Here is a 22,707-nt window from a genome sequence, read left to right on the forward strand (position 1 = left end):
GATTTAAATTTCAGAGCACAGATTTCCCACTACTATTTACAATTTGCTTTATGATAGAAATGCTATTTAAATATTGTTTTTTCTAAAGAGGAGGGACAAAAAGCAGAGAACATGAAATATTTTGTATTTTGGCTGGTGTATTTAGTTCTACTGCCATTTGTTTTATACTGTAGGCCTGTGATAGCTTTCTGCTGACCTGACAAATTTCCTGGCCTGATGAGTGGTTGTCAGTAAAGTGTGACTATATATTGTCGTCTTAACATTTAATTAAATTTATATAATCAGCAACCTCTGACATTATTGTGGTAACTGTAATGTAGAAGGCCCTAATTAGTAAACTCCCATAGTCTTTAAAGGGTGTGCTTGACATTCATCTTGTCCGTACAATTTGCTTATTTTGCCAGTTTCTGAATGTGAAAAATGTACATTCCAGTATGCTGAGAAGATTCTGTCCTCTATTCATATTGCAGGACTTTTTCATTTTTCTTTTTTATGTGGCAGCAGTTAGTGGCAGTAGCAAAGAAAATGTGTAATTTTCACACTTCTGATACCATGCCACTTCATACTTGTACTGAGCTTACAAGAAGAAAAACATATTTTAATTCCCAGTGTTGTTTCTATTTCAGGATTTTTTTGATAACTTCTTGTAACTCAAAGAACTATATGGTGCCTTCTGTAAAACTGTAAAAGTATTCCTTCTGTAGTAGAGCTACAGAACCACTAAAAAGCAAATTTGAGCTGGCACGTTCATTCTGCACTGCTACTCTTGTGGGCTTTTTATTTGGTGGAAAAATAACTTTCTGGAATAAAATTTTGCATATATGATAACAACTCAGATGTATTTCTTTTTGTTCTATGGTGGAACTTGCATTTAAATGCCATATTAAAAAAAAAGCAAAACAAATCAAAATTAAACCTGTTCTGCTTGATCTTAGATAACAAAGTATATTCTTAGTGCAAATATATTTTCTATTTTCAATTTTTTCTTTTTCTTTCAGTGCAGGAAGTGTAATATATATAAAAATACAACATTAATCTGTATTAACAACAAGTGTTAATGGTAATTAAGCAAGCTGCAGTCCTATAGGTTGTCAATAAAGGCTTAATACATACTCAGGAACTCAATATATGCTATGTGTGAGAATAGTCTGTCCCTTCCTGAGGACACCATGTCGTAGTGCTGTGCTGGCACAGGTAAACAGGTCATCGTTTTAGACGTACTGGAACATCTCTGTGAGCCCAGGGGATCCTGAGCCTTCCAAACATGATACAGCTTCAGCGCAGACACAAGATTAGCAGTCTGTCCTTCACTTCTTAACTCAACCAACCCATAACGATTTGCAAAGTGGGTTAATGAGTGCTTAAACAACGCCATGGAAGTTCAACTATAAAAACAAAATGCCCAAAGACCGCTGTCGTAATAGACCATAAGACTCCTGTACCTGCTGCTTTGCTGTTTTATATTCCCTGTGCACGTTTCATTTCCCTGTTCCTCACATGGCAGTTCAGTGTGTTTGACCCCACTATCCGAGTATCCTGTCTGCACCTTTCTGTTTGTCTTTCACTTACTCCTGTCCGCTTCCACGTGATTATCAGGGCCCTGACCTGGATTTGCTGTACCCCAGCTGCTGCAAAAGCTGAGCAGGGAGGGATCTTCGTTTTGCTCTTGGAGTCTTTTAACATGAGCACTTCGGTAGCAATAACAAGCCAGCCTGTGTGTAATTATTTTTACCTACATACTTCTTTTTCCCCTCAAGACTTCTTGAAATACTCCTTACTTTTGCTGGCCTGCAGTTAAATGCAGCTCTTACCTTCAGAATGAGTTTCCCTCTGTTTAGTTTTGTAACTAAGTGTTAAAGCTGAATATAGGCCACCTACCTACAAGTGCTTTTGCATTCATCTCTTTTCCATTATTTCTTGTCTCCTGAGGCAAACTTGATTTCTGTGGAACTCTATACAGAGAAAAGGTCCTTAATCAAATCATATCTGTGGAGCTTGTGCTTGGCAAGTGTTTTTCTCAGTCCGCTCCTGCATTTGAGAAAGGGAGAATGGAATGGCATTGGGAAAGCGTATTTGTTCCCATCAGTTAACTGAGAGTTATGGCGTGGCATATATTTCAAAATTGTCATTAAGTCTCCTGATAATGCAGTAAACAGTGGTTTGTTCAAATTATATATTCCTAATATATGTTTCTGAAGAGAATAAAATCATTAGTGCCAGCAAGGAAGGATGCTTGCTTACCTCAAATGAGAGAGGGCCTTCGCATAAAAATGGTTAGAGATGTATTGCTCATCTTGAAAATAAATTGTTTAAAAGAGAGCTAGAAATGTCAAAGTACTACAAACCTTAGTTAAACATTAAAGCAATAAAAATGTCTGCATTTGGTCTACAATGTCCAAATAATAAAATCTGAACTTAAAAGAACTGTACAGCTTAATAAAGGAGACACAGCCTATGAGCCAGCTCAAAGGGCTGCTTAGTATAGGAGAAGTATTTTACTGATCGGAACAAAAGAGTACATAGATGGGTACAGATTGCAGAAGAAGCTAGAGCTGGTAAGTGAGAAGGGAGAATTTTTCAGAAAAAGATAAAAATAGTGTTCTGGGAAAAAAAAAAAGAGCTGTAAAATTAGCCAGTCAGTACAAATGTTTAAGCACAGGAGAGACTCTGCATTGGTGAATGACTTTGCCTGCCTGGGCTTTAGAACGCTTTGGCTCAAGATCTTGTTGAATCAGAAACGTGGCTACTCTTGGCAAGGGATTTAATGCAGGTGATGAATGGCATAAGATATCTCTGAAAAGCTACAGCTTGCACCTTGTCTCTAGAAGGCAGAGAATAGCATTCTCATCTCAAAGGGATTGTAGGAAGACAAATCATTCAAAATTATGGGATGCTCAGGTGTTATTGGTTGGGGACACATTGAGTACAGGAAGATAAAACTCTTTAAATGATGCTGCAGAGCTACTCAGGTTAGCACTGAGCTTATTTGAGAGGTCTCATGACTGCCAAAGGCTGCTGTGAAGTAGTTCGCATGAGGGCAAGGCTTATGGCTTAGCCATAGAGCCATGGAGCTGCTCAGAGAGTTACACAGCTTTTGGGGCGGTCTCCAAAACTGGACTGCCCCGTGCCACATCCCAGAACTGCCACGGCCATCTCCATGCCGTGCTTTGCTGTGTGGGCGTCAGCACCGCTGTTCTGTACAGTGTGAAAGGCGGCAGAATGAGAGGTGGCAAAGTCAGAGGTGTCACAGTGGCATGCTGCAGGGCACTGTGGAGGTAGAGATCAAACCTTCCGGGTGACACAGGATGGGACTTTGCTGCCTGAGCTGCTGCTCCACACCACAGCCACGGCAGAGCTGGAAACCTTTTTACGTTTGCCCAGTCACTGAAGGGAGACAGGAGAAGGGAGACGTCCCTGCACCATGAAGCATTACCTTTGTCTCCTCCTGTACAATCCTGATCTTGGTCTTGTAACTTTCCATTTCATCGGTATCCTTGCTGATGTCTGCTTTGTTTGTGGTTCTTCGGAAATACTAGCAAGGGGCTGGATGCCTACTTTGTGCTTAGTCTGAAACAGGAGAAGCTGATGCTCTGCTTTAGTTTTACGTTTAATTACCAAACACAGCAAATACTACATCTGAATTTTTATATATATATTTTATATATAAGCTTTACATACGAGCTCCATGAACCTTAGCTTGCTGACAGCCATGAGTGTTGCTGTTACGGTAACTGCATGTCCTGCGTTGTTAGTGTTTTATAAAGAAGCAAAATCAGTATTCTGTATGGAAAATAATTAGTAATTCATTATGGTCTGGCATTACAAAATTTTTGGTTTTGTTCAGCTGTCAGTACCTTTATTCATTTGCCTTCATATTCCTTTAGATAATTCTATAAAACATTATTGTTGCATTGGTTTCTGGCCGCATTTAGCTCCTTATTATTTTTAATAAGTAGAGCTTGTAAGAAATTTGCTCCTGATTATCCACCAGTACAAATTTTTAGCTGTTCTGTGACTGATGAATAGTCATGAAATATTTTCTCTGAGTGTTAGCTGGTGGAAAATTCAGTCACCTCTGGAAACTGAGGTACAGATATTTTCTATTTTAAAAGTACAGACTTCAAATTAGGTGAAATTTGGTATTCTTTGGAAGTTACATGTTAAAACACTGAAAGTTCATAGAATCACAGAATGGCTTGGGTTGGAAGGGACCTTAAAGATCATCTAGTTCCAACCCCCCTGCCATGGGCAGGGACACCTCCCACCAGACCAGGTTGCCCAAAGCCCCATCCAGCCTGGTCTTGAACACCTCCAGGGATGGGGCATCCACAGCTTCTCTGGGCAACCTGTGCCAGTAACTCACTACCCTCACAATAAAAAATCTCTTCCTTATGTCTAATTTAAACCTACCCTCTTTTAGTTTAAAACCATTGCCCCTTGTCCTATCCCTACACTCCCTGACCAAGAGTCCCTCCCCAGCTTTCCTGTAGGCCCCCTTTATGTACTGGAAAGCTGCTGTAAGGTCTCTCCCCGGAGCGTTCTCTTCTCTAGGCTGAACAACCCCAGCTCCCTCAGCCTGTCCTCACAGGAGAGGTGCTCCAGCCTCTGATTATCCTCATGGCCCTCCTCTGGACTCATTCTAATACTTGCATGTATTGGAACAAGTTAAGTTGTGTGGTTTGTAATAAAGAAAATCCTGCTAAATATTTTGAGCAAGGCTTATGTTGTTATCAACGATTACTTGGTTATGCTACCTAATAAATCAATGTGAGCCAAATTCCATTTGATGAAAACTTGTAGCAGGACTACTGAGGGCAGAAAATTTAGATTCTTTTTTAGCAAAGGTGAAGTAATTCCGCTAAGTAGTCGTTACTACTAAACTAACTAAAATGCACTGTTGCAAGTAATCCTTTTTCATAGCATTAGGACTGGACTTCAACCAGCCCCCCCTTCTGGTTTGTGTTGCGAAGATCATCACTGTGGGTCCGATCTCAGCTAGCACAAAATCGTGACAGATGGCCTGTTCAGGGTATTTCAGGATAAACGGATTCCAGTTATTTAAGTTATAAATAATGACTGGCCTACTGGCCTAATGCTGCAGTTACTGGTAACAGCTTAAATAACTATTCCGTTACATAAACAAAGTATATGTTAGCCTAACGGTTAAAAATTATGTGAGTGATTTTTTGAGTAATGTTACTGTGGTAATTTTCAACTGCAATCCCAGAAAACAAATTAAAAGGCAGACCTTAGACTGAATGCCTAAGTTCAAAACTAGAACTCAAAAAGTTGAAATAATGCTTTAATGGGGTTCTAATTATACTGTAATAATTATTGGAAGCAATTAGTCTTGTTACTCTGGATGTTGTCAAAAAGAAAATCAGGAAATGCTTGGATAAATTAAGTATGAATGAAAGAATAGTTGAAGTATTATGTAGCCCGTCTAGTTTTTATGTTTGGAGTTAACTTAGTGATATGAATAGAAACGTTTTACTGAACAGATAAATAAATCCAGAGAGGGGCCAGAAGGCTGGATAAACGTCAGCATGGTTCTCTAAATTAGAATTAGTGGGATTCTTAAGGGTGTCCTCAAATATTTTCAAATTAAGCCTGAACTTTATTTTTATAGGACTTTATAAAAAAAATAAAAAAGAAGAAGCAAAACTTAAAAGCCTAATTCATAGGACAGAAATATAATTTTAAAGTGTTTTCCTACTATTAAACATTTGATGAGCTCTTATTTAATGGTAATGTGTTTGCACTGTGTTGTTTGGGGAATAAATAATGCACAAAGAGTCAAAAACAATAATGAAATTTTAAATAAAACACTTATTTAATGCGTTAATTAAAAAACAAAACAAAACAAAACACAACAATAGTATGTAGCCACATTTTTTCTCCTTAAAGAGTTGGCAAAGCGTACCTGCAGGGAATATGCTGGGTGTAATGGGCTTAATTATCATTATCAAGTTTTTATTTAAAAATGTTTTGTTTCATCTTGTTTCTGAATAGAGAGTGAACCTACAGGAGCAGCTTAGAATTTCACAGAAGTGTTTCTGCTGGCTTAGCTGGGGTGCGGTGATTGCATTTCTGTCATTCTGGCATCACTCACCCTGAAAGAGATTCTGAAAATTATCTGAAATTAGGTAAGAATAATATTAAGACCTGGCATAGATAAAGTAGCAGTGGCCTTCTGATATAGCCAGTCTTGCACTAGTTGTTACAGAGTCCATTATAAGAGCAAGAGTATCTAAACAGCAGGATAGGCCTTCAGTTCTGGCACTGATGGCCTTCATCTAATATAGGTGCTATCTGGCAGACCTGTCACAGGTACAGTAACCAAACTGCTCACGAGCATGAGATTTCCACACTTAGGACTGTAAAAGACATGTATGTATGTATATACACACACACATGCCCAAAATACTGTATTTGACAGAACTTCTATTAAAAGTACTTCTCTGACAAAGGGGGGAGACCACAACGGTCTGGCACGCTTCAGCATTTGTACTTCTGGCACTTCAGTGAAATGTGATTTTCTTTAAAACCCATTTAAGTTCAGTATCAATTATCCATCCTTTGAAACAGGGGTGCTTAGTGGTTAATTTATGCCTTTCAGACATCTAACCTTTATTAATTAAGTAAAATAAATTTGTCTGTCTTTATATTTTGCTTCAAAAATGAGCTCTGCCTGATTCAAGGTGTTTTTTTTCTTACGTCTTAGATACACACTTTTTTTCTCTATAGACCACATAAGAATGAGGAAAAGCTTTGCAAGATAGACTTTCCCTTTTACATATGCAGAACAAAATTCATTAAAGACCTAGCTTAGCTTCTTATGCCCCGTGTGTTTGGATAACTGCACGCATAACTTTGTTATGAGTTAGTTATTGCTTTACCATCTCATGGATTTTTCTGTGGCTTCCCTGAAGAAGGTCCATCTGCCAAGTGCTCAGTGTATTTTTTACACGTATTTGGTTTAAGCGGCTTGGCAATCGCACATGGTTAAATATATGCAAACTCACAAAGCAAAACCACATAATTTGTGCTTGTTCTCAAAACAAGAACAAACAACGTGTTTTTTTCAAGACTGTTCTCCTTTATGCTTGGGAGTCTGATGTGTCTGGAATTTACATGCACGGATCCTGTGGAAGGATTAGGCAGCCTTTTGTCACTCACCTGTAGGCAGAAACATGCAAAGAGCACATACTGTTGCTTTGCTTTTGAAATCTCTGGAGACACTGGAGACATCTAACCTTTGATGAACGAAACGTTCCCAAGAAAGTTAGTTGTGAGCAAGAACCTTTTAGAAGACAAAGTTGTACTTGGTTGTGGTACAGAGGTTGCTAATTAAAATAGTTTCTAACAACTTTGCATAGGAAAATACAGACTTGGCAGCATCTACAAATGTCAAGATTTTATATATATCCATAATATACAGGTGTCTTCTTCTAATTCGTCAACATTTTCTTGCAGACTTCACAAATGCAAAGAGGCGTAATTACAATATTAAAAACTTAGTACAGGGAAAAAAACTGTTACAGTTTCTCTAAAGAGCCTTGAGTGATTTAAAATTGCTTTCTGTTCCACACAAGAGATGTTTTTCATTCTGCAAAAAAGAATGTGTGGACTATAAAGACAAACATTCCTACATTTTTATGTCTTTAGAAGCCCAAAAGACTATTTTCTTTGAAAGCTTTTAAAGATTTCTTGTCACCTGTTGGATGTAGTGGTTATATAATGGTTAGTCAGAGCAATGTTACCTGCAATAATTTTGCACCAGTCATATTCAATTGATTTTACTGTCAGCAATTAAACTGTTTTGAATGAAATTTGGATCCTTAATTAAGACAGATACAGATTCTTGAAGAGCTAAGGATAACTCAAAATATATTTTAGCATTAAGTAAGAAAAATAATAAAGCATTGGCTTGCTATTAGTTGGAAATAATGATATTGTTAATTATGATACAGAAGAATCAGAATATTAACTTTATAGTCTGAAAATTTATTGGATAACATTTAGTAATATGAGAAGATGCTAGTTGATTCTTTGAATGCTGGCTTAATTCAACAATTTAAGTTAGTTCTAGAAAACTTGGTAATAAATCTTAGAATACAGGGTGTACTCTAAGGCTGTGTGCTGATACTGTGGTTATATTTTTAAAGAAATGCTGAAGTGACACATTTTGTAAGCATAACTAAGTTACATGACAGCTTTGTTTTATCTTTACAGCTAGGAAAATGCATTTGCTTGGGTGTGACTGGGTTGGTACTCATCATGCAGTGCACTTCTGGAATCCATCATTAAGAAATGTGAGAATGTGTTTGAATTCAGATTCTTGTGTACACTTAATGCAGAGGACTTAGATTGTGTGCATGCAGTAACTATACAAGAAAACTGGTAGCAGTAGATTCTTCATCGGCACCATCATTCTAGGTGTCATGAGTTATTCCTGGGCTCTGGGCATGTGTGCTTGTTTTTTCTTGGTCTCTGCATTATTTTTTTAATGTGGCTACCGCGTTAGGTGGGTATTTTAGCAAGTATTAGCTAGGAAGATATTTTTTTTTTATTAGGTTGATGGCCTTTGAGGCTACTGATAGCCTTTAAAACATTGTAAGTTATGTAGATAAAATGGTGGTCTCAATTTAATTTAAAATTTTTTTTTTTTTTTTTTTTTTACAAAACTACTGCTCAGTTTGAAGGGGCAGGTGGTACTTAGTACTTACCGTGAAATAAACAGTGTGTTCATCTTCTCTCCTTCTCGCCCCACTAAATTGTACTGGACTTGAATATTCTACAGCCATTAACATGATCACATATCTACAAATACAGAGGTGATTTTCAAACTTGAGATTGAGCTTCTTATTTGTAAAAACACAGAGTTGGAGTCATTATGCTGTTACGCCATGGTAACACGGAATTGTTCTCGAAATACACAGCAGTATTGACTAGCTAGTTAAGTAAAGCCCATGGCTCCCTTGTGACACACAAACAGCACAAGCTACTGGAGCTTTCCAGTGCTTCCAGCCCATGAATTTATGTTTATATTCAAATTGGAATAATTGATTGGAAGTCACAGCTTGATAAGACTAAAACAAGAGATACACAAAGAACAACAGGGACTATATTTCTCTTACCAGAGCTCAGCAATTGAAGGCTATTTACATTTAAATATTCCTGCAGCTCTGCTCCTGGAGTATTTTGTTGATCTGTCAAGTCATGTAGTGTGTTTAGGTGCTGGACAAATACCATCACTTTGATTGCTTTTGGGAGTCTTTGAACACAGAGAACCAAACTATTAGCTTAGATAAAGAACAGTATGTTTTGTGTTTAATTTCCTGCTGATTTATGGTAGTTACTAGATCCTGGTAAGTACTGCAAAAAGTATAACCTTTAATAATATGTCATTTTAATTTAGCCTTTATTGGGGCCTTTGTTACCTGAATCTAATTACTTTCCTGAATTAATTCTATCGATTCTTTTCTCTTGCCAGATTAATGAACTTTTTGAGATGTTATGCTTTTATTTTGTGTAACTGGCTGCTACCTAATACATCATCCTTAACTAACCCCCTATTTATTTGGTGTTAACATTGTGCAAGAACTTGAATCTCTAATTTTCTATGTCCCTTTGCTTGCCTAAATTCTAGGTAAAAATTGTTTCCCTGAAAAAAATATGGGTGAAGTAATTTATAGGAACAGAATTAAGATTTTTTCCCAGCAGTTTATTTGAGGTGGTAATCCCTCAGTTGTATGCGCAAATGCAAAGTCCTTCTTTCAGTTATGATCTGTATAGTCGTAGACATCATTTTGACTCATCCAGGCAAAAAAAGACACCAAGAATTGCAACTGTTCTGAGTAGTTCTTTGTCCCCAGAGGAACAGAATAGGACCGTGCCTATAATCGGAAGGCTCCCAATCTTCACAAGTACAGGCAGTGTGCAAGGGGCTGGATGCTCCCCTACTGAGGGCTGATGTTAGTGTTGCTCTTGGGAATGGTCTGCTTACAGATCCTTGGAGGGCTGTTGCCGCAGGTAGACGGCACACACTGCTGCCAGGCATCCACTCTTCACTACAGCCATGCCTCACATAGACTCTGCGGAGCTCTAAACTAACATCTGCTCTTAATAGGTCATAAACCTTTGAGAACCTAGACTTCTTGCCAGCTGACGTTGGAGAGGAGCTGCTGCAGGTTGTTAAAATGCTGTAGACCTGTCTCAACTGTGTAGAAACTCATAATGACTTCAGGTAGTTACCTTTGTCATACTGAACTACAGCTGTTGCCTAGGGTTTATGCTTCTTTGTCAATTTTAAGTACCAGGAGTATCCAGCTGTGCAGAGAGTCATTTTGTAGAATATTCCCCAGACTAAGTTATTTTTCCACTTCATCTGTGATCAAACCCAAACTGTGTAGTATAAAACACTGCAGGCTTATATGTGATGTGTGGAATTGTATTCTCGGGTTGAACTGGCTCATATCCACTCCAAGTATGAGGAGTACATGGCTCTAGAGATGGTGGATTTTTGCACTAATTCTCTACACTAACACATCTCTGGAAGAATTCACTGTACACTGAAACGTGCAGCAGTATCGGTTCATTTCTGCTAAAAGTTTACTTGAAATTTGGTAGACAACAAAGGTTTGGAAACAAAGAAAGTAGGCTGACACATAAAGCTCTGTTAAAATACAAGCCTCAGATAACAGTAAGATGGTAATTCGTAAGTAGTAATAGAATATTAGAAAGGTTCTTCACTGAAGACCCAAACCTCTGTCTCTTAATAAGTGATTGAGAGTGTGATGGTTCATAAGGAAGCTTCAACTAACTGTTCGTGTGAGTAACTGCTCATTAGTAAGTGTAACAGATTTTCAAGCTGGTGTTAGGCTTCTAGGAACTTGGGAATCATGTTTTATTCCTTGGGTGTCTTTTCATCCACTTAGCTTAAATATACTAGGTTGACTTAAATATACTAGATTGATACCATGGAGGTGTTCAGGACCAGGTTGGATGGGGCTCTGGGCAACCTGGTCTAGTGGGTGGCATCCCTGCCCCTGGCAGGAGGGGGTTAGAACTGGATGACCTTGAAGGTCCCTTCCAACCCGAGCCATTCTATGATTGATTCTATGCTGATTCTTTGACTTTAGAGTGACTTTTTTCAGTACTGGAAGGACTGGATATTTCTTGGGGAGAATGGTCAGGAAGTTTTCTGTCTGAATAGTGGTCTGGAGACAAATATCTTTTAACTAAAGATTGGAGTATTAATCTTTTAAAATAAAAATGAAGACTTTCTCAAGAGTTATCTGGTTGTTGTTGTTGTTGTTGTTGTTTTTCCAAGTTAACGTTCTTTCTTCGGGGTTAAAGCAAAGCAGTAAAGGGCTCCCAGGCAGTGAGCTGCACCAGCTGAACATGCAGCCTTCTTGTTCATGGTGTGCATTTAGAGAAAAAGGGGAGTTCCTTTTCCTGATATCTCTTCAGGTATAGCAAGCTGAAAAAAGTCATACATACATTCTTATGGGCTGTAATCTTTAAATTGTACACTTCTGAAGGATACTTCAAAAAATTCATACATTTATTTCAATTATGTTTTTTTTTTTATTTTTTTTAAGTTCTTTTTTTTTTCTCCAACCGAAATTAACCGCTAGTTTTCAGGCATCTGCACAAAAAGAAAAAAAAAATATATACACTAATCGTGGTAGAATGCAGTTCAGCAATCTTTACAAATGAGATAAATGAAATCTGCCTGTAAGTCCTGTGTGTAGTGAAAAGTTCTACTAAGGAGTTACTGATTGATATTACCAAAATGGAGAACCACTTCCCCAAAGCTGTATTTCTGTGAAGGTTCAAGCGGCGTGGAAATTTGGCTCAACATCCCTTCTACAAACTTCACTTGCCAATTGTAAATGAAGTGCTACCTCTTTGCCTACCCTCAAGTGCAGTCTTCAGCAGAGCAGCAGCAGCTCATCCCTTTTCATACAGGTTGAAATGACCAGTACCATACCTCATATAGTATTATAAATCCCCCCTCTGCTTGTAAACTCCACTTATGTGACAATATGCAAGGAAACACCATGACAGGTTCAAGAGCAGCAGAATCAAAAGATTTATCTCATTTTGAAAAGTCTAAACAATACCGAAATACTTTCTACTTGAAATTTTGAATGAAAACCAGGAAATTCCAGAGATATACGAATACTTCTGCAGGCACTTTATTTTCTCAGAAGACTTTGTGTGCTCCAGTTTAAAAAAGGAAAACAAATAAAGAGACCAGAAGAAGCAGAAATCAGATTCCACTGTTATTTCATCCCTGCTTAGTTGGTAAATAATATTTCAGCACAAATGTTGTAGAAATTAGCTAGGATATGTAGTAGAAGCTTGAGGGAAAAAAAAAAAAAAAAAAAGGGATGTCAAAGGATGTCTCATGTTTACTGCTTATTTTTCCAAGTTGCATAGCAGGATGGGTAGATGCTTACTTTTCTGTTGCTTGTTCGGATTCTCTGGATTTCCTTTTAAGTACTTCAAGATATGTTGGATATACAATGAAAGTAATTTAAAGCATGGATTCATTTTTTGTATCTGTATATAAGATAAATCCACAACTTTTCACTGGTGCTTGTTTTATTCTTAAAAACAACTGTCTTGGTATGCCAAGTTCTGCTAGTTGCCTTCATGAAATCAAGGAAAATAAACAGCCTCTTAGGATTTGCAAGACAGTGGATGCTCTGATTCAGTGGAAATGGTAACTGCTGCTAAGTTGGTGGCAATGAGTTTAGCCAGCCCTTCAGTTAGACATCGTTTGAAGCCTTTGCTGGATTGTACTCATGCCCTGAAATACTTTATAATACAAAAATGGATTTGATTCAACAGGTCATCAAGAGCCCATGTGGCAGCCTTCATGTAACTAATATTTTACTGGCATATCTTTACAATTCCTGTTAAGATTTCACCTGTAGAGTCACTCATCTAATAATTTCAAGCATGAAAAAGCTAAGGCTAGTTCCCACTTGCTCCTTACTGTCAGTTGCATGAGGTTGTTTGGAGAAGTGCATTTAATGCTTTGAAAATTAAATATTAATGGTAAGTGTGGAAGTGAATTGAATAGAACTGTAACTATTCAAGAAGGGGCTATAGTTTATCAGAATCATAACCTGGAAAGATTAAAGCCTGCTGTAAACAGAAGCATGTCCTTGTGTACTGCATGGAGTATTGTAGGAAAAAATAAACTTACTTTGCAAGTACATAATGCTAATCGCTTTAAATAGGTGCTACTTTGCCATGTAAGGTCTTTAGCATTATTTTATGTATGTTCCAGATCTATTCAGTCTAGCATTGAAGCAGTAGTCAGTCAACCGGGTAGGTTCATCTTTTTGTTTACTGTATTTCATGATGTTACAAAAAAAAACACACTTTGAATTCAAAATGCTATAAACAACCAGATTACAAATTGCTTTAGATGTTGTGGAGGAAAATAAATTGCTCCAAGTTGCATTTTGTAATTAATTAGCAAAGTTTGGCACTGAAGACCTGCATTATGTATTGCAGCTGGGAAAAGTAGATTGTTAGTTACGAAAATTTTGTACGCTTAAGAAACAAACAAACAAAACCCCCAGACTTAGTCCTCTATTTCCAGAATGTTAGTGTTACTTAAAATAAATTTTCTGTTACTATCACGAACTAAAAACTTCACATGCAACTTACAGTTGGCATGTAGGATTTATTGCTGATGTGTGTGTATTACTTTTTGCTATTTTCAGTACATCCATTGTATTTAGTTTCAACACAAGCCAGGTATTCTGGTGGGTGCAGGCATGAGTATGTACATGTATGTGTTTTCCCACTATTAGTTTTTTAATACCTTCCACTGCTTTAGTGCTGTTTCCTAGAGGTTTCTGAGAATGTGGGGTATTGTATCCAAATGTTATATGGTTTTAGGAGAGTTGCTAGTCTCACAGTTATTTTGTAATAGAATTCCTTTAAAATAACACTTTAATAGAAAAGTGTCAATTTAAGAAAGATTTAAAGGGAGAAGGCACTGAATTTTCTGACCCTAAAATAGTATTAATGCATGTAACGTGATGAAAGTGTGTAGCTCTCTTCTAACCTGCATGGCGTAACCCATCAGAGTACTTTAAATAAACATGTTCTAAAAATATGTTTATGAGCTTGTTTGGATACAACTTAAAAAGCTGTTTTTAAAGGCATGCATCCAGAGACATGCAAGCAATAAATTCAAAGCGTCAATGTTTCAGGGACTCTAAATTATTTTCAGAATTTCAGAAATTGAGAAGGGATAAGTGGAAGGAGAAAATGTTGGGCTGGTGCCAAGCGATAGCTCGTAACCCTCACAGACTTCCAAACAGCACAAGAACACCCGAGGTCTCAGGTGATGCTTCACATAACTCTACTTTGGTGAGTGAAAAGTTGCATTTTATGATGGTGGCATGCACAGATGAACTTCAGAGATGTTAAATTACTTTTTAAAAAATTAGTATTTTCATTTTATTGCATTGCCTCAGTGTGTGAAACCTTTTGACATAGCTATTTACTCTCTCCATTTGCTATTTCTTCATATTTTATGTTATGCATGGTCCATTCTGACTTGCATGCTCTGTTAATAAATCACTATTGATATTTTGTGAATGGTACAGTGTTTAAGTAGGAAATGTCCTGATTTTGATTACTTATATTCTTTGTGATCTTAATCGATGCAATAGCATTTGGTCCCCGATGAATACAGCTGGACATTATCTACAGGTACCTTGCTTGCTCTTTGCTTTGCCTGTTACAGGAACAAGGTATAATACGTTTGCACTTGCATTAGGGAGAGATATTTGTAATTGATCTTTATGTATTTCATGTGATCCTGAAATAGATGGTTGAGTTTCTGCATGCAAATCTATTGATAGAAGATGTTCAGACCATATAACTTTGACAAATTACACATTGGGGTTGTCATGAATTGTACCAAGTTGAATTAAATGACTCATTGACAATAATTTTAATCCTGCAGTTTTTACTCTCTCAAATAAATCCATTTACATCAATAGACCTTCCTAGGTGAGTAAGAACGGATATTATTTTGTAAAGGCATCGGAGTGACCCGTATGTAGGAGCAAAAATTGCATATGTATTTGTTTTTCTCCAACTGTATTGAAATGTTCAGTCTCTACCAGAATTGATTATTTGAAACATATTCAGTTAAATATGTCTCATCCAATTTAATAAAGTTTAAAATAGGAACAACATTTTTCTGTCCTAAGAAGCACGAGGTATCATGAGGTCCTGCCCTCCAGTTGCTGAAACATGGACAAGATGACATCTAAACGGAAAAGTGAATGATTATTTTTAACTGCTGTTGAATGTAGTATTCTGAAGAGAGCTATAAATGAGGAGGCATTGGTCTGTTTGAAATTTGTTGACAATCTCATTAAAAAAAGACTGTACAAAATTTTCTAGTTCAACGGTAGATTATACAGAATGTAAGTTTCTGCTAAGGAAAAGAAAAAAAGCCAGCACTAAAAATTGCAAATTTTAGAGTTCAGTCCTAGATTATTATTACAGGTCATTTTTGTCTGGAATTATTTACTTTAAGAAAAATAAAAATTAATTTAAAAACAATGAGTCAGGAAACAAGAAATGTCAAGTTTATTATTCCCAAATTTATTTTTTTTTTTACTTTTTTCCCTTAAACATTATTACTATTAATGTTTACATAGTACTAGTAATAGAAGACAGCTATCAAGGAGATTAGATATATGAAAATTTGCATATTTTGATTTTTGCTTGACTGCTAGTCATTTAATTCAGTTTGATATTTCAGAGGTAAGCATTCAAACCATTCAGGCGGGATTTAGAAATGATGAACTGGGAATGCAGTTCATAACAGTTGAATCAGTAGAGTTAGCATGTTTTAACCTTATTAACATTAAAATTCAAAAACAAGCTTGTTGAAGCTCTAGGTTGCTGCTTAGTTCATGAAGTGCCTAAGAAAGCCAGGGATACAAACAACTGGGGAAGATACTATGTGTCCTGTAATGTCCTGATTGGCTATGGAATGATAATCTTCACAACAGGAAATAAAGCAGTAATATCTCTTGAGGCCTGTCGAGCTTTCCTCTTCATTTTCTTCACTTTCTGCTCTCTCAACCATTATTCTTTCTGTACAACACTTTGTGAAATAAGTGACTTCCAGCATTAGCTTTTGCTGGCAGTGTCTTTCCCACTTGTGGACTGTAGGCTGAAAATCTGTTTTCATTATGAACATTTTAAAACTAAAATCTTGTTTCAAATCAGTTTTGGTTTTACTAGTCTTAGCTTAGCTTTTAAGTCTGAAGTATTTTGCTTAGCTTAGTACTGGAAAAGGAAATGTAGTGAAAAGGCAGAAAAGTGAATAAATTACTTGTAACTTCATCTGTCCTATTCTAGCCCCTTCTTTCTGAGTTAATATTCACTTTTCAGTGCACTGCAGCTCCTCGGTGAACTTGCTTCCTGTAAGGGGGAGAGTTATTTGGTCTGTCGAGAGCACATTTGTGGTAAGAAGAAACAGCTCCTTGCTTCCTTTGACTATAGGTGCCAAGTCTGCTTTTGCTGGGAAGCAAACTGGGATATACATCACATCTTTCTTTTTTTTTTTTTCCACTTCTGCTGTTTTCCTTTTGTGTACACTTCTGATTAATGAGAATGTCTTCTGTATGGCACATCTAAAAATGTGTATTTTCCTCCCACCAAAATATCACAGCAGCTTTTTTGAAAGCACAATAAAAGGCTTCTGGTCTAACTTTTCAGTTCAGCGCCTTTTTCAGGGAATCGCTATGGAGTAGGAAGATCTTGTTTAAGACTGTTGCATCTTTGCCAAAATGCATTCCTTTAACCTCACTTCCATTGTTATTTGGCTAAATGTTGTCTTGGGAATGGAACCTTTGCAATTCTTGCATTTTCATGCAGTTTATCAAATCCTGTAAATCTGTGAATCTCTCTGCTGTCCTACTGCTCTGAGGATTGTTTACTTTCTTGAATCCTGCAGGAGACTGAATGTAGTTTCATGTACTGTGAAAGTGCTAGAGATTGCATGTAGTATAAATTGTTGATAGCGATAGTAACTACTTGCTAAGTTAAACAGAGATGTACCCATGCATGCATGGCTCTGAAAGCATGATTCTGAAGTATGAGTTTTAGTAGCTATTTCGTAGTAAAACTGGATATAACTTCCCAGCTAGTTAATACATTCATTGTTTGAGAAAAAAAAAAAAAAACAACACATACACAAAACACCAAAAAAACACAAAATCTGCATGTTGCATTTGAAATACAGTTGTTGTCTTTAACACCCCTTTTCACAACTTCAGCCAAGGCTTTTCAAAAGAAATTTTTACTTCCCTTTAAAAATAAAACTCCAAGCGGTCATTTCACAATGCCACTGTCCCAAAGGGGAATGATCTGAAAATTGAAAATGTGTTTTATTAATGTTTATGAAAAGAAATATTTTCTTCCGTAGTGAAAGAAAGGAGCCTTATGGAGTAGGAAGCAGATTATGATCACTGACAGATTGCTCACTAAAAATGGCTATTTTTTTCATTAAGCGAGTAACTGGATTGCTGAAAGGCAGAAGGGGAAAAAAAAGAAGAAAATCCATTAAATGATTGAACTAAATAGTTTAATAAAATCAGCTATACTGTGTCATTTTATCTGATGTTAAAATGTTCCAGCTTCATTCAAATTAAATAAATTCTGAAGTATTTCAGCAAAACTCAAATATTATTGGAAATATTTTTCCATTATTATTTACAACCTAAGCATAATATTGTCCGCAAACTACTGAAAAGTTGGTCCTTTTTGGAGGTTGGTTCCTGGAGAACTTTGCTTCTCCAATAGAATAGAAATCAGTGTTTTTCAAACTAAGTTTACTACTAGTTTGGGCTTGTTTGTCTTTGTCTGTGTCGTTTCTAAATTTTAAAGGTTCATCCTTCCTTATGCTCATCATAATATTTACTATTATAGAGCTGTAATGCAACTTTTCAGCTTTACTTTCTCTACTGATTATTAAGTTTCCATGTTCCTGTGGGTATCTTAAAAGGTCTTGTGTGCTCTTGCTTAAGTTTGGACATGAGTGGCTGGTTGTACACATTATTCTGAATCAAGTTTTCCATTCCTAACAACTGTGATACTAATTATTCCCTATCCAGTAACACACCTGTCATACCATGTAGGTTTAGAATCACTTTATCAATTTATGTATCTAAATATTAATTTAGTTTTGAGACAAAACCTACACTATATTGTCTTAATCAATACCTTAAGACTATATCAATTTCAATGATTATTGCCCCTCTATTCTTTTCCATTCACTAGTTTTTATATTTATTTAGCAAAAAGAACTTTTCCTATTTGATTTTGTTTTAAAAGTTTATTTTTTTTTCTTTTGTTGAGTTGTTTTTTAATTCCCCTGGTAATTATTACTTTATTCAGTACCGTCCAGTACTGAATTGCTTTTCAATTTCATGTATTTCATGTACTACATTTATCTCTTCTGAAATATATGTTCATTCAGAAAAATCTAGTTTTTCAGATTATTCCCTACAGTTTTTTCCTTTTCCTAAATGCAAATTCATATCTTTTTCATCTTTCTCTTTGACTTCTGCTAGAGTTGAGAAAAGACTAATAATGTTTTCATCCTTAATTGAAAATCCAGATCTTCAAAGCTCCTAATTCCGTGCAATAGTATTTGCAGCTTTTTGTCATCTGAAAGGGCAGTAGATATAATTGAAAACATACAATTTTAAATTCTTTCTTCATGAGTCACTTGTCTCCATGATGACAATACCTATTTATACTGTGATTCTGTAAGCATATGTATATATGGTTAGTTCAGATGATTTTTATGGTGATAGATAATGTTTAGACATATTTATTAACATTGATTAGGTGCTTTGATGAGAAGCAGTCCTGGGTCTTTACATATCTTTGCCCAATACCTAGTGTGTCTTAGGGTTCTAATTCAGAACTTGGGCATTATCACAATGTATGTTCTTAATAGTTATGTACATCCTGTTCTGCATTGGGTATGTACTGGTCCTTAATTCAGTTCATTGTTAAACACATGAGGCTAATGGGACATGGACACATACCTAATGCTGAACTGCAGTCATTAATACACACTACTTTTCCCTACTGTATTCCCTGCTAGAATTATGGGTGAATATATGTGGATAGATAGTTACATGAGTAAGTAGGTAATTTATGGTAGTATATGCAAATAATATTTGGAACTCAGGACAAATGATCAAGAATCTAATTTAAGGATTTTTTTAATATGCGATCAGATGCTACCATCTGCTTCTCCAAGAGAAAGTAAAATATGCCTTTGAATTATTGGTTTGAAATAGGCACACAGGTCCCAAGTTGCCAAATTTGGTCTACTGATGTTGACTGAGCAAAGTTCCTGTAAAGTTAGTGATCGTTCTAAAATATAAAGAAAGAAAGGATGGAATGTGGTTTTCATCCAGTGATGATAAACAGGGATGCTGATTTTTGGTAAAACAATATGTAAGTTCTGAGTAACAGTAAGAATAGTTTATCTGTTTAATTTGAGAACAATAAAGGTCTCTTGGTCTGAGCTTGAACTGTCTGACTGCCTGATTTCTGATGGTAGTGTAATTCCTTGCTGAAAATCCTGTGAAATAGGATCCCTTAAAGTTTCTCTTAACAGTGCAAGGCTGTTACTTTTCATCTGATGGGTTGAGGGAATGTTTAAGATCAGCATTTTAATTTATTATTAGAAAATTGCGTAGTTTAATACCCTAAAACTAGATGTAAGTGATGAAAATAATTACCTAAGGAGATGGGGTTAGTTTCATCTGAATTACTTTCTTATTTACATAACTATTAAGTACACTTGCATTAATTAGGCTGAACAGCTGACGTGTAATTCCGCAAATACTATACCTACAACATTCTTTATAGACACTGCTTTTTGAAATCTACTATTACCTTTTATATAGTAGCCAAACAGTGTGTATATGCAGATCAAACTATGAAGGAAATAGATTTTGCAGAGAAATGTGATTTCAAAAGAGGCAGAATTATTTGCTCAGTATAATAAATTATATGCTGTTTAAACCTTCACTTAAGCTTCCAGAAAAACAAAAACACTGCTGGGTGCAGTACATAGTACACTTAATTACGCATTGAAAAAAAGGAACTGTTAAAAATGCAACTTTTTATGGTTCAGATGTATTGCTGCTGGCTTCTGTATTAGGTAAGCTGATGGAGCCAGCTATGAGGTCTGAATAAATTATATGGGGATGTGGAGAATCCTAAATATCTCCTCTTATCTGGTGTTGTAGATTTGTATCTCAGCTGGGCTTATCCCTTCTATTCTTCTGGTGCTGAAAAGCTATATTTTAAGTGATCAGACGGTTTGGTTTACTTCTCAGAGGTATTATTAAACTTATGCAGCTTTGCAGTTAAAGTCAGCATTTGTTCTGGTATTCTTAGGCTAAGATTCATATTGCCATTTTTCTTTGTACTTTTTGATTCACCCCACCTTTTATTTTCTTTCTTCATATGGTCTAACACCTTTTAAAAAGAATTTTAACTTCTTTTTAGAACAGAAATTAGACAAGTTACCTCCTCAACTTTTGGGCCTAACTGCATAGAAAATATGTGGACCTTCTGATGGGGAAATTTAGGGCAAGTGAACTACAAGAGCAGAACCGTAGGGCTCAATGACACAAAATCTACATTTTTTACTAACTGGGGAGTGCGTAGCAGATAGCAATTTCTATTCTGAGGTTCCTTTCTAACACGCACATGGTCTGTGCAGAAGAGACACTGATGAAGGCCTTCGGCTCTTCTGGGACTGGCGCCATGGGCTTACAGGAGCAAGGCATTGCTCCAGCTGGCGCCATGTCCAAGTCCTGTGTTGCTGCCAGGCTTTTACAGGTAGACGTTCCTCACTGGGCTATGCATCACCTTTCTGCACAATGCTGTGTGCTCCCCTGTGAGGGTATTGTGTTAATTATTTATTGCTTTCTTATTTAGATGGGTGCTATAAACTGTAAGTGGCCTCAGGAGTCATGCCACCCCAGGCCAATCTCTTAGATTTTCATTGTATATAAAGCCACTGGGTTACCACAGCTTTCTGGCCCTCACGACAAATGTGTTATGAGGATGTAAAGCTAAGTATTCATTTGTCCTTTTCCGTGCTTTTGTAAACCAGTACAGAAGGGCAGATGTAGACCAGATCTTTTGGGTAAGTCTTCCCAATAACAATTCCCCATTCTTGGTTTCTTCCTCAGTACACCAGAGTTGTTTAATAGTTTCATAGCAGGACAGAAGTAAGTAGTCAAATTTTTACTTTTCTGACCAGTGATTTCAGTTAGACGTCTTCTGTAACAGGCTTAAAATGACAATTTTTACTTCCAAAATGTTTATTTCACTTGTGAGAAAGATGACATACTTGCCCACCAAAAATGGTGACTAGGCAGAAAAATACTATTACTTTGCATTTATAGAAGTGAAAATACCTTAAATACTGGATTAAAAAGGAAAGCTTTCCTGAATGCTGGCTTCAATATCATAACACTATTATTATTATTCAAGTTTTAAAAAGTAAGGTGTTATTTAGCTTTATATCTAAACATTTATGTTTTCTATGCATTAAGTATTCACTTTTACAAATATTTTTGTTGGTGGAATTTGCAAGAAATTATTTTCAGTAGATCAAATTACTAGAGGAAGACATTTGCAGTGGATATTTGTTAAATATTTGTGTAGCTGTTTGAATAGATTGCATTCAGGCCCTTTACAGATTGTCCACAATATTTAATGCGCTTTGTTTCTCATAGCAACTTCTGCTCACAAGGTTGATTCAAATGTCTTTCTTATCAATTATTCATAATTTCTTTTTTTTTTTTTTTTTTTTTTTAATATACAGTTGGAACTGTCCAGTTAGTCTGTTCCACTTAGGAAAAAAGGTCATCTTTTTAAGAGCGTTAGCTTTTTGTAGTTCTGGATGGAAGATTTATTGCTTAGTAAACTAGACTTTTTCACATAACTTTTGGATGAAAGCTCAAAAATGTTTTTTCTAGTGGTTTTTAATATGTCCCTTAAAAATCTTAGATTTAGTTGGAAGTGCAAAAAGCTCCAAGTTATATGATGTAGGGTTATAGATATTGAAAAAAAAGAGGGAATCACCAGATCACCATTCAGTTTCTATCTGGAAAATGAGTTCTAGAAAATGAGAAAATTAGACAGGGCCAAGTAATTAACCTAAGCTTTGTTAAGGTGAAATGGTTTACTCTCATTTTAGCTCTGTGAAGCCTTCAGTCCCATCATTAATTGAGCACCTACATTGTAATGGGAAATCCAAGATGACAGGAAGCATTGAAGAAATGTCTCTGCTTATTCATTTATTGCCAGAGTACAATAAGCAAGGAAAGCTATGAATTGTACTTATGTTGAAAGAAAGTAGTGGAGGCGATTCTGCAGCTTTATCCTCTAAAATCTCATGGTCTCATATTCCACACAACCTGTTGGTGGGTTTTCCTGCAGCATGATGAATCTGCAAATAACAAGGCTGTCGTAAACACTTAGTGGCACAGCTTGTATATGGACAGCTTGAGTATTCATTGCAGTTCTCCATGGTTCTTCCTTTTATCTAATGAAGACATGCTGTAGCACAGAAGCTTAAGTAGGGACTCTTGAAATCTG

General features: G+C 36.3%; 1 protein-coding gene across 8 annotated transcripts in view; it reads left to right on the plus strand.

The window, feature by feature from the left end:
* Window positions 1–22,707, plus strand: part of MARCHF1 (membrane associated ring-CH-type finger 1) — a 236,410-nt gene that overhangs the window by 124,736 nt on the left and 88,967 nt on the right. For 2 of the 8 annotated variants that reach the window (XM_040554927.1, XM_040554928.1), the window contains one exon: window positions 14,267–14,406. The exons of the other annotated variants lie outside the window; for them this stretch is intronic. In XM_040554927.1, the coding sequence (XP_040410861.1) occupies window positions 14,267–14,406 (140 nt within the window). The remainder of the gene's footprint in view (window positions 1–14,266; window positions 14,407–22,707) is intronic. 8 annotated transcript variants of the gene reach the window in all.

This window comes from Cygnus olor, chromosome 4, assembly GCF_009769625.2.
Source record: "Cygnus olor isolate bCygOlo1 chromosome 4, bCygOlo1.pri.v2, whole genome shotgun sequence".
NCBI lineage: Eukaryota > Metazoa > Chordata > Aves > Anseriformes > Anatidae > Cygnus > Cygnus olor.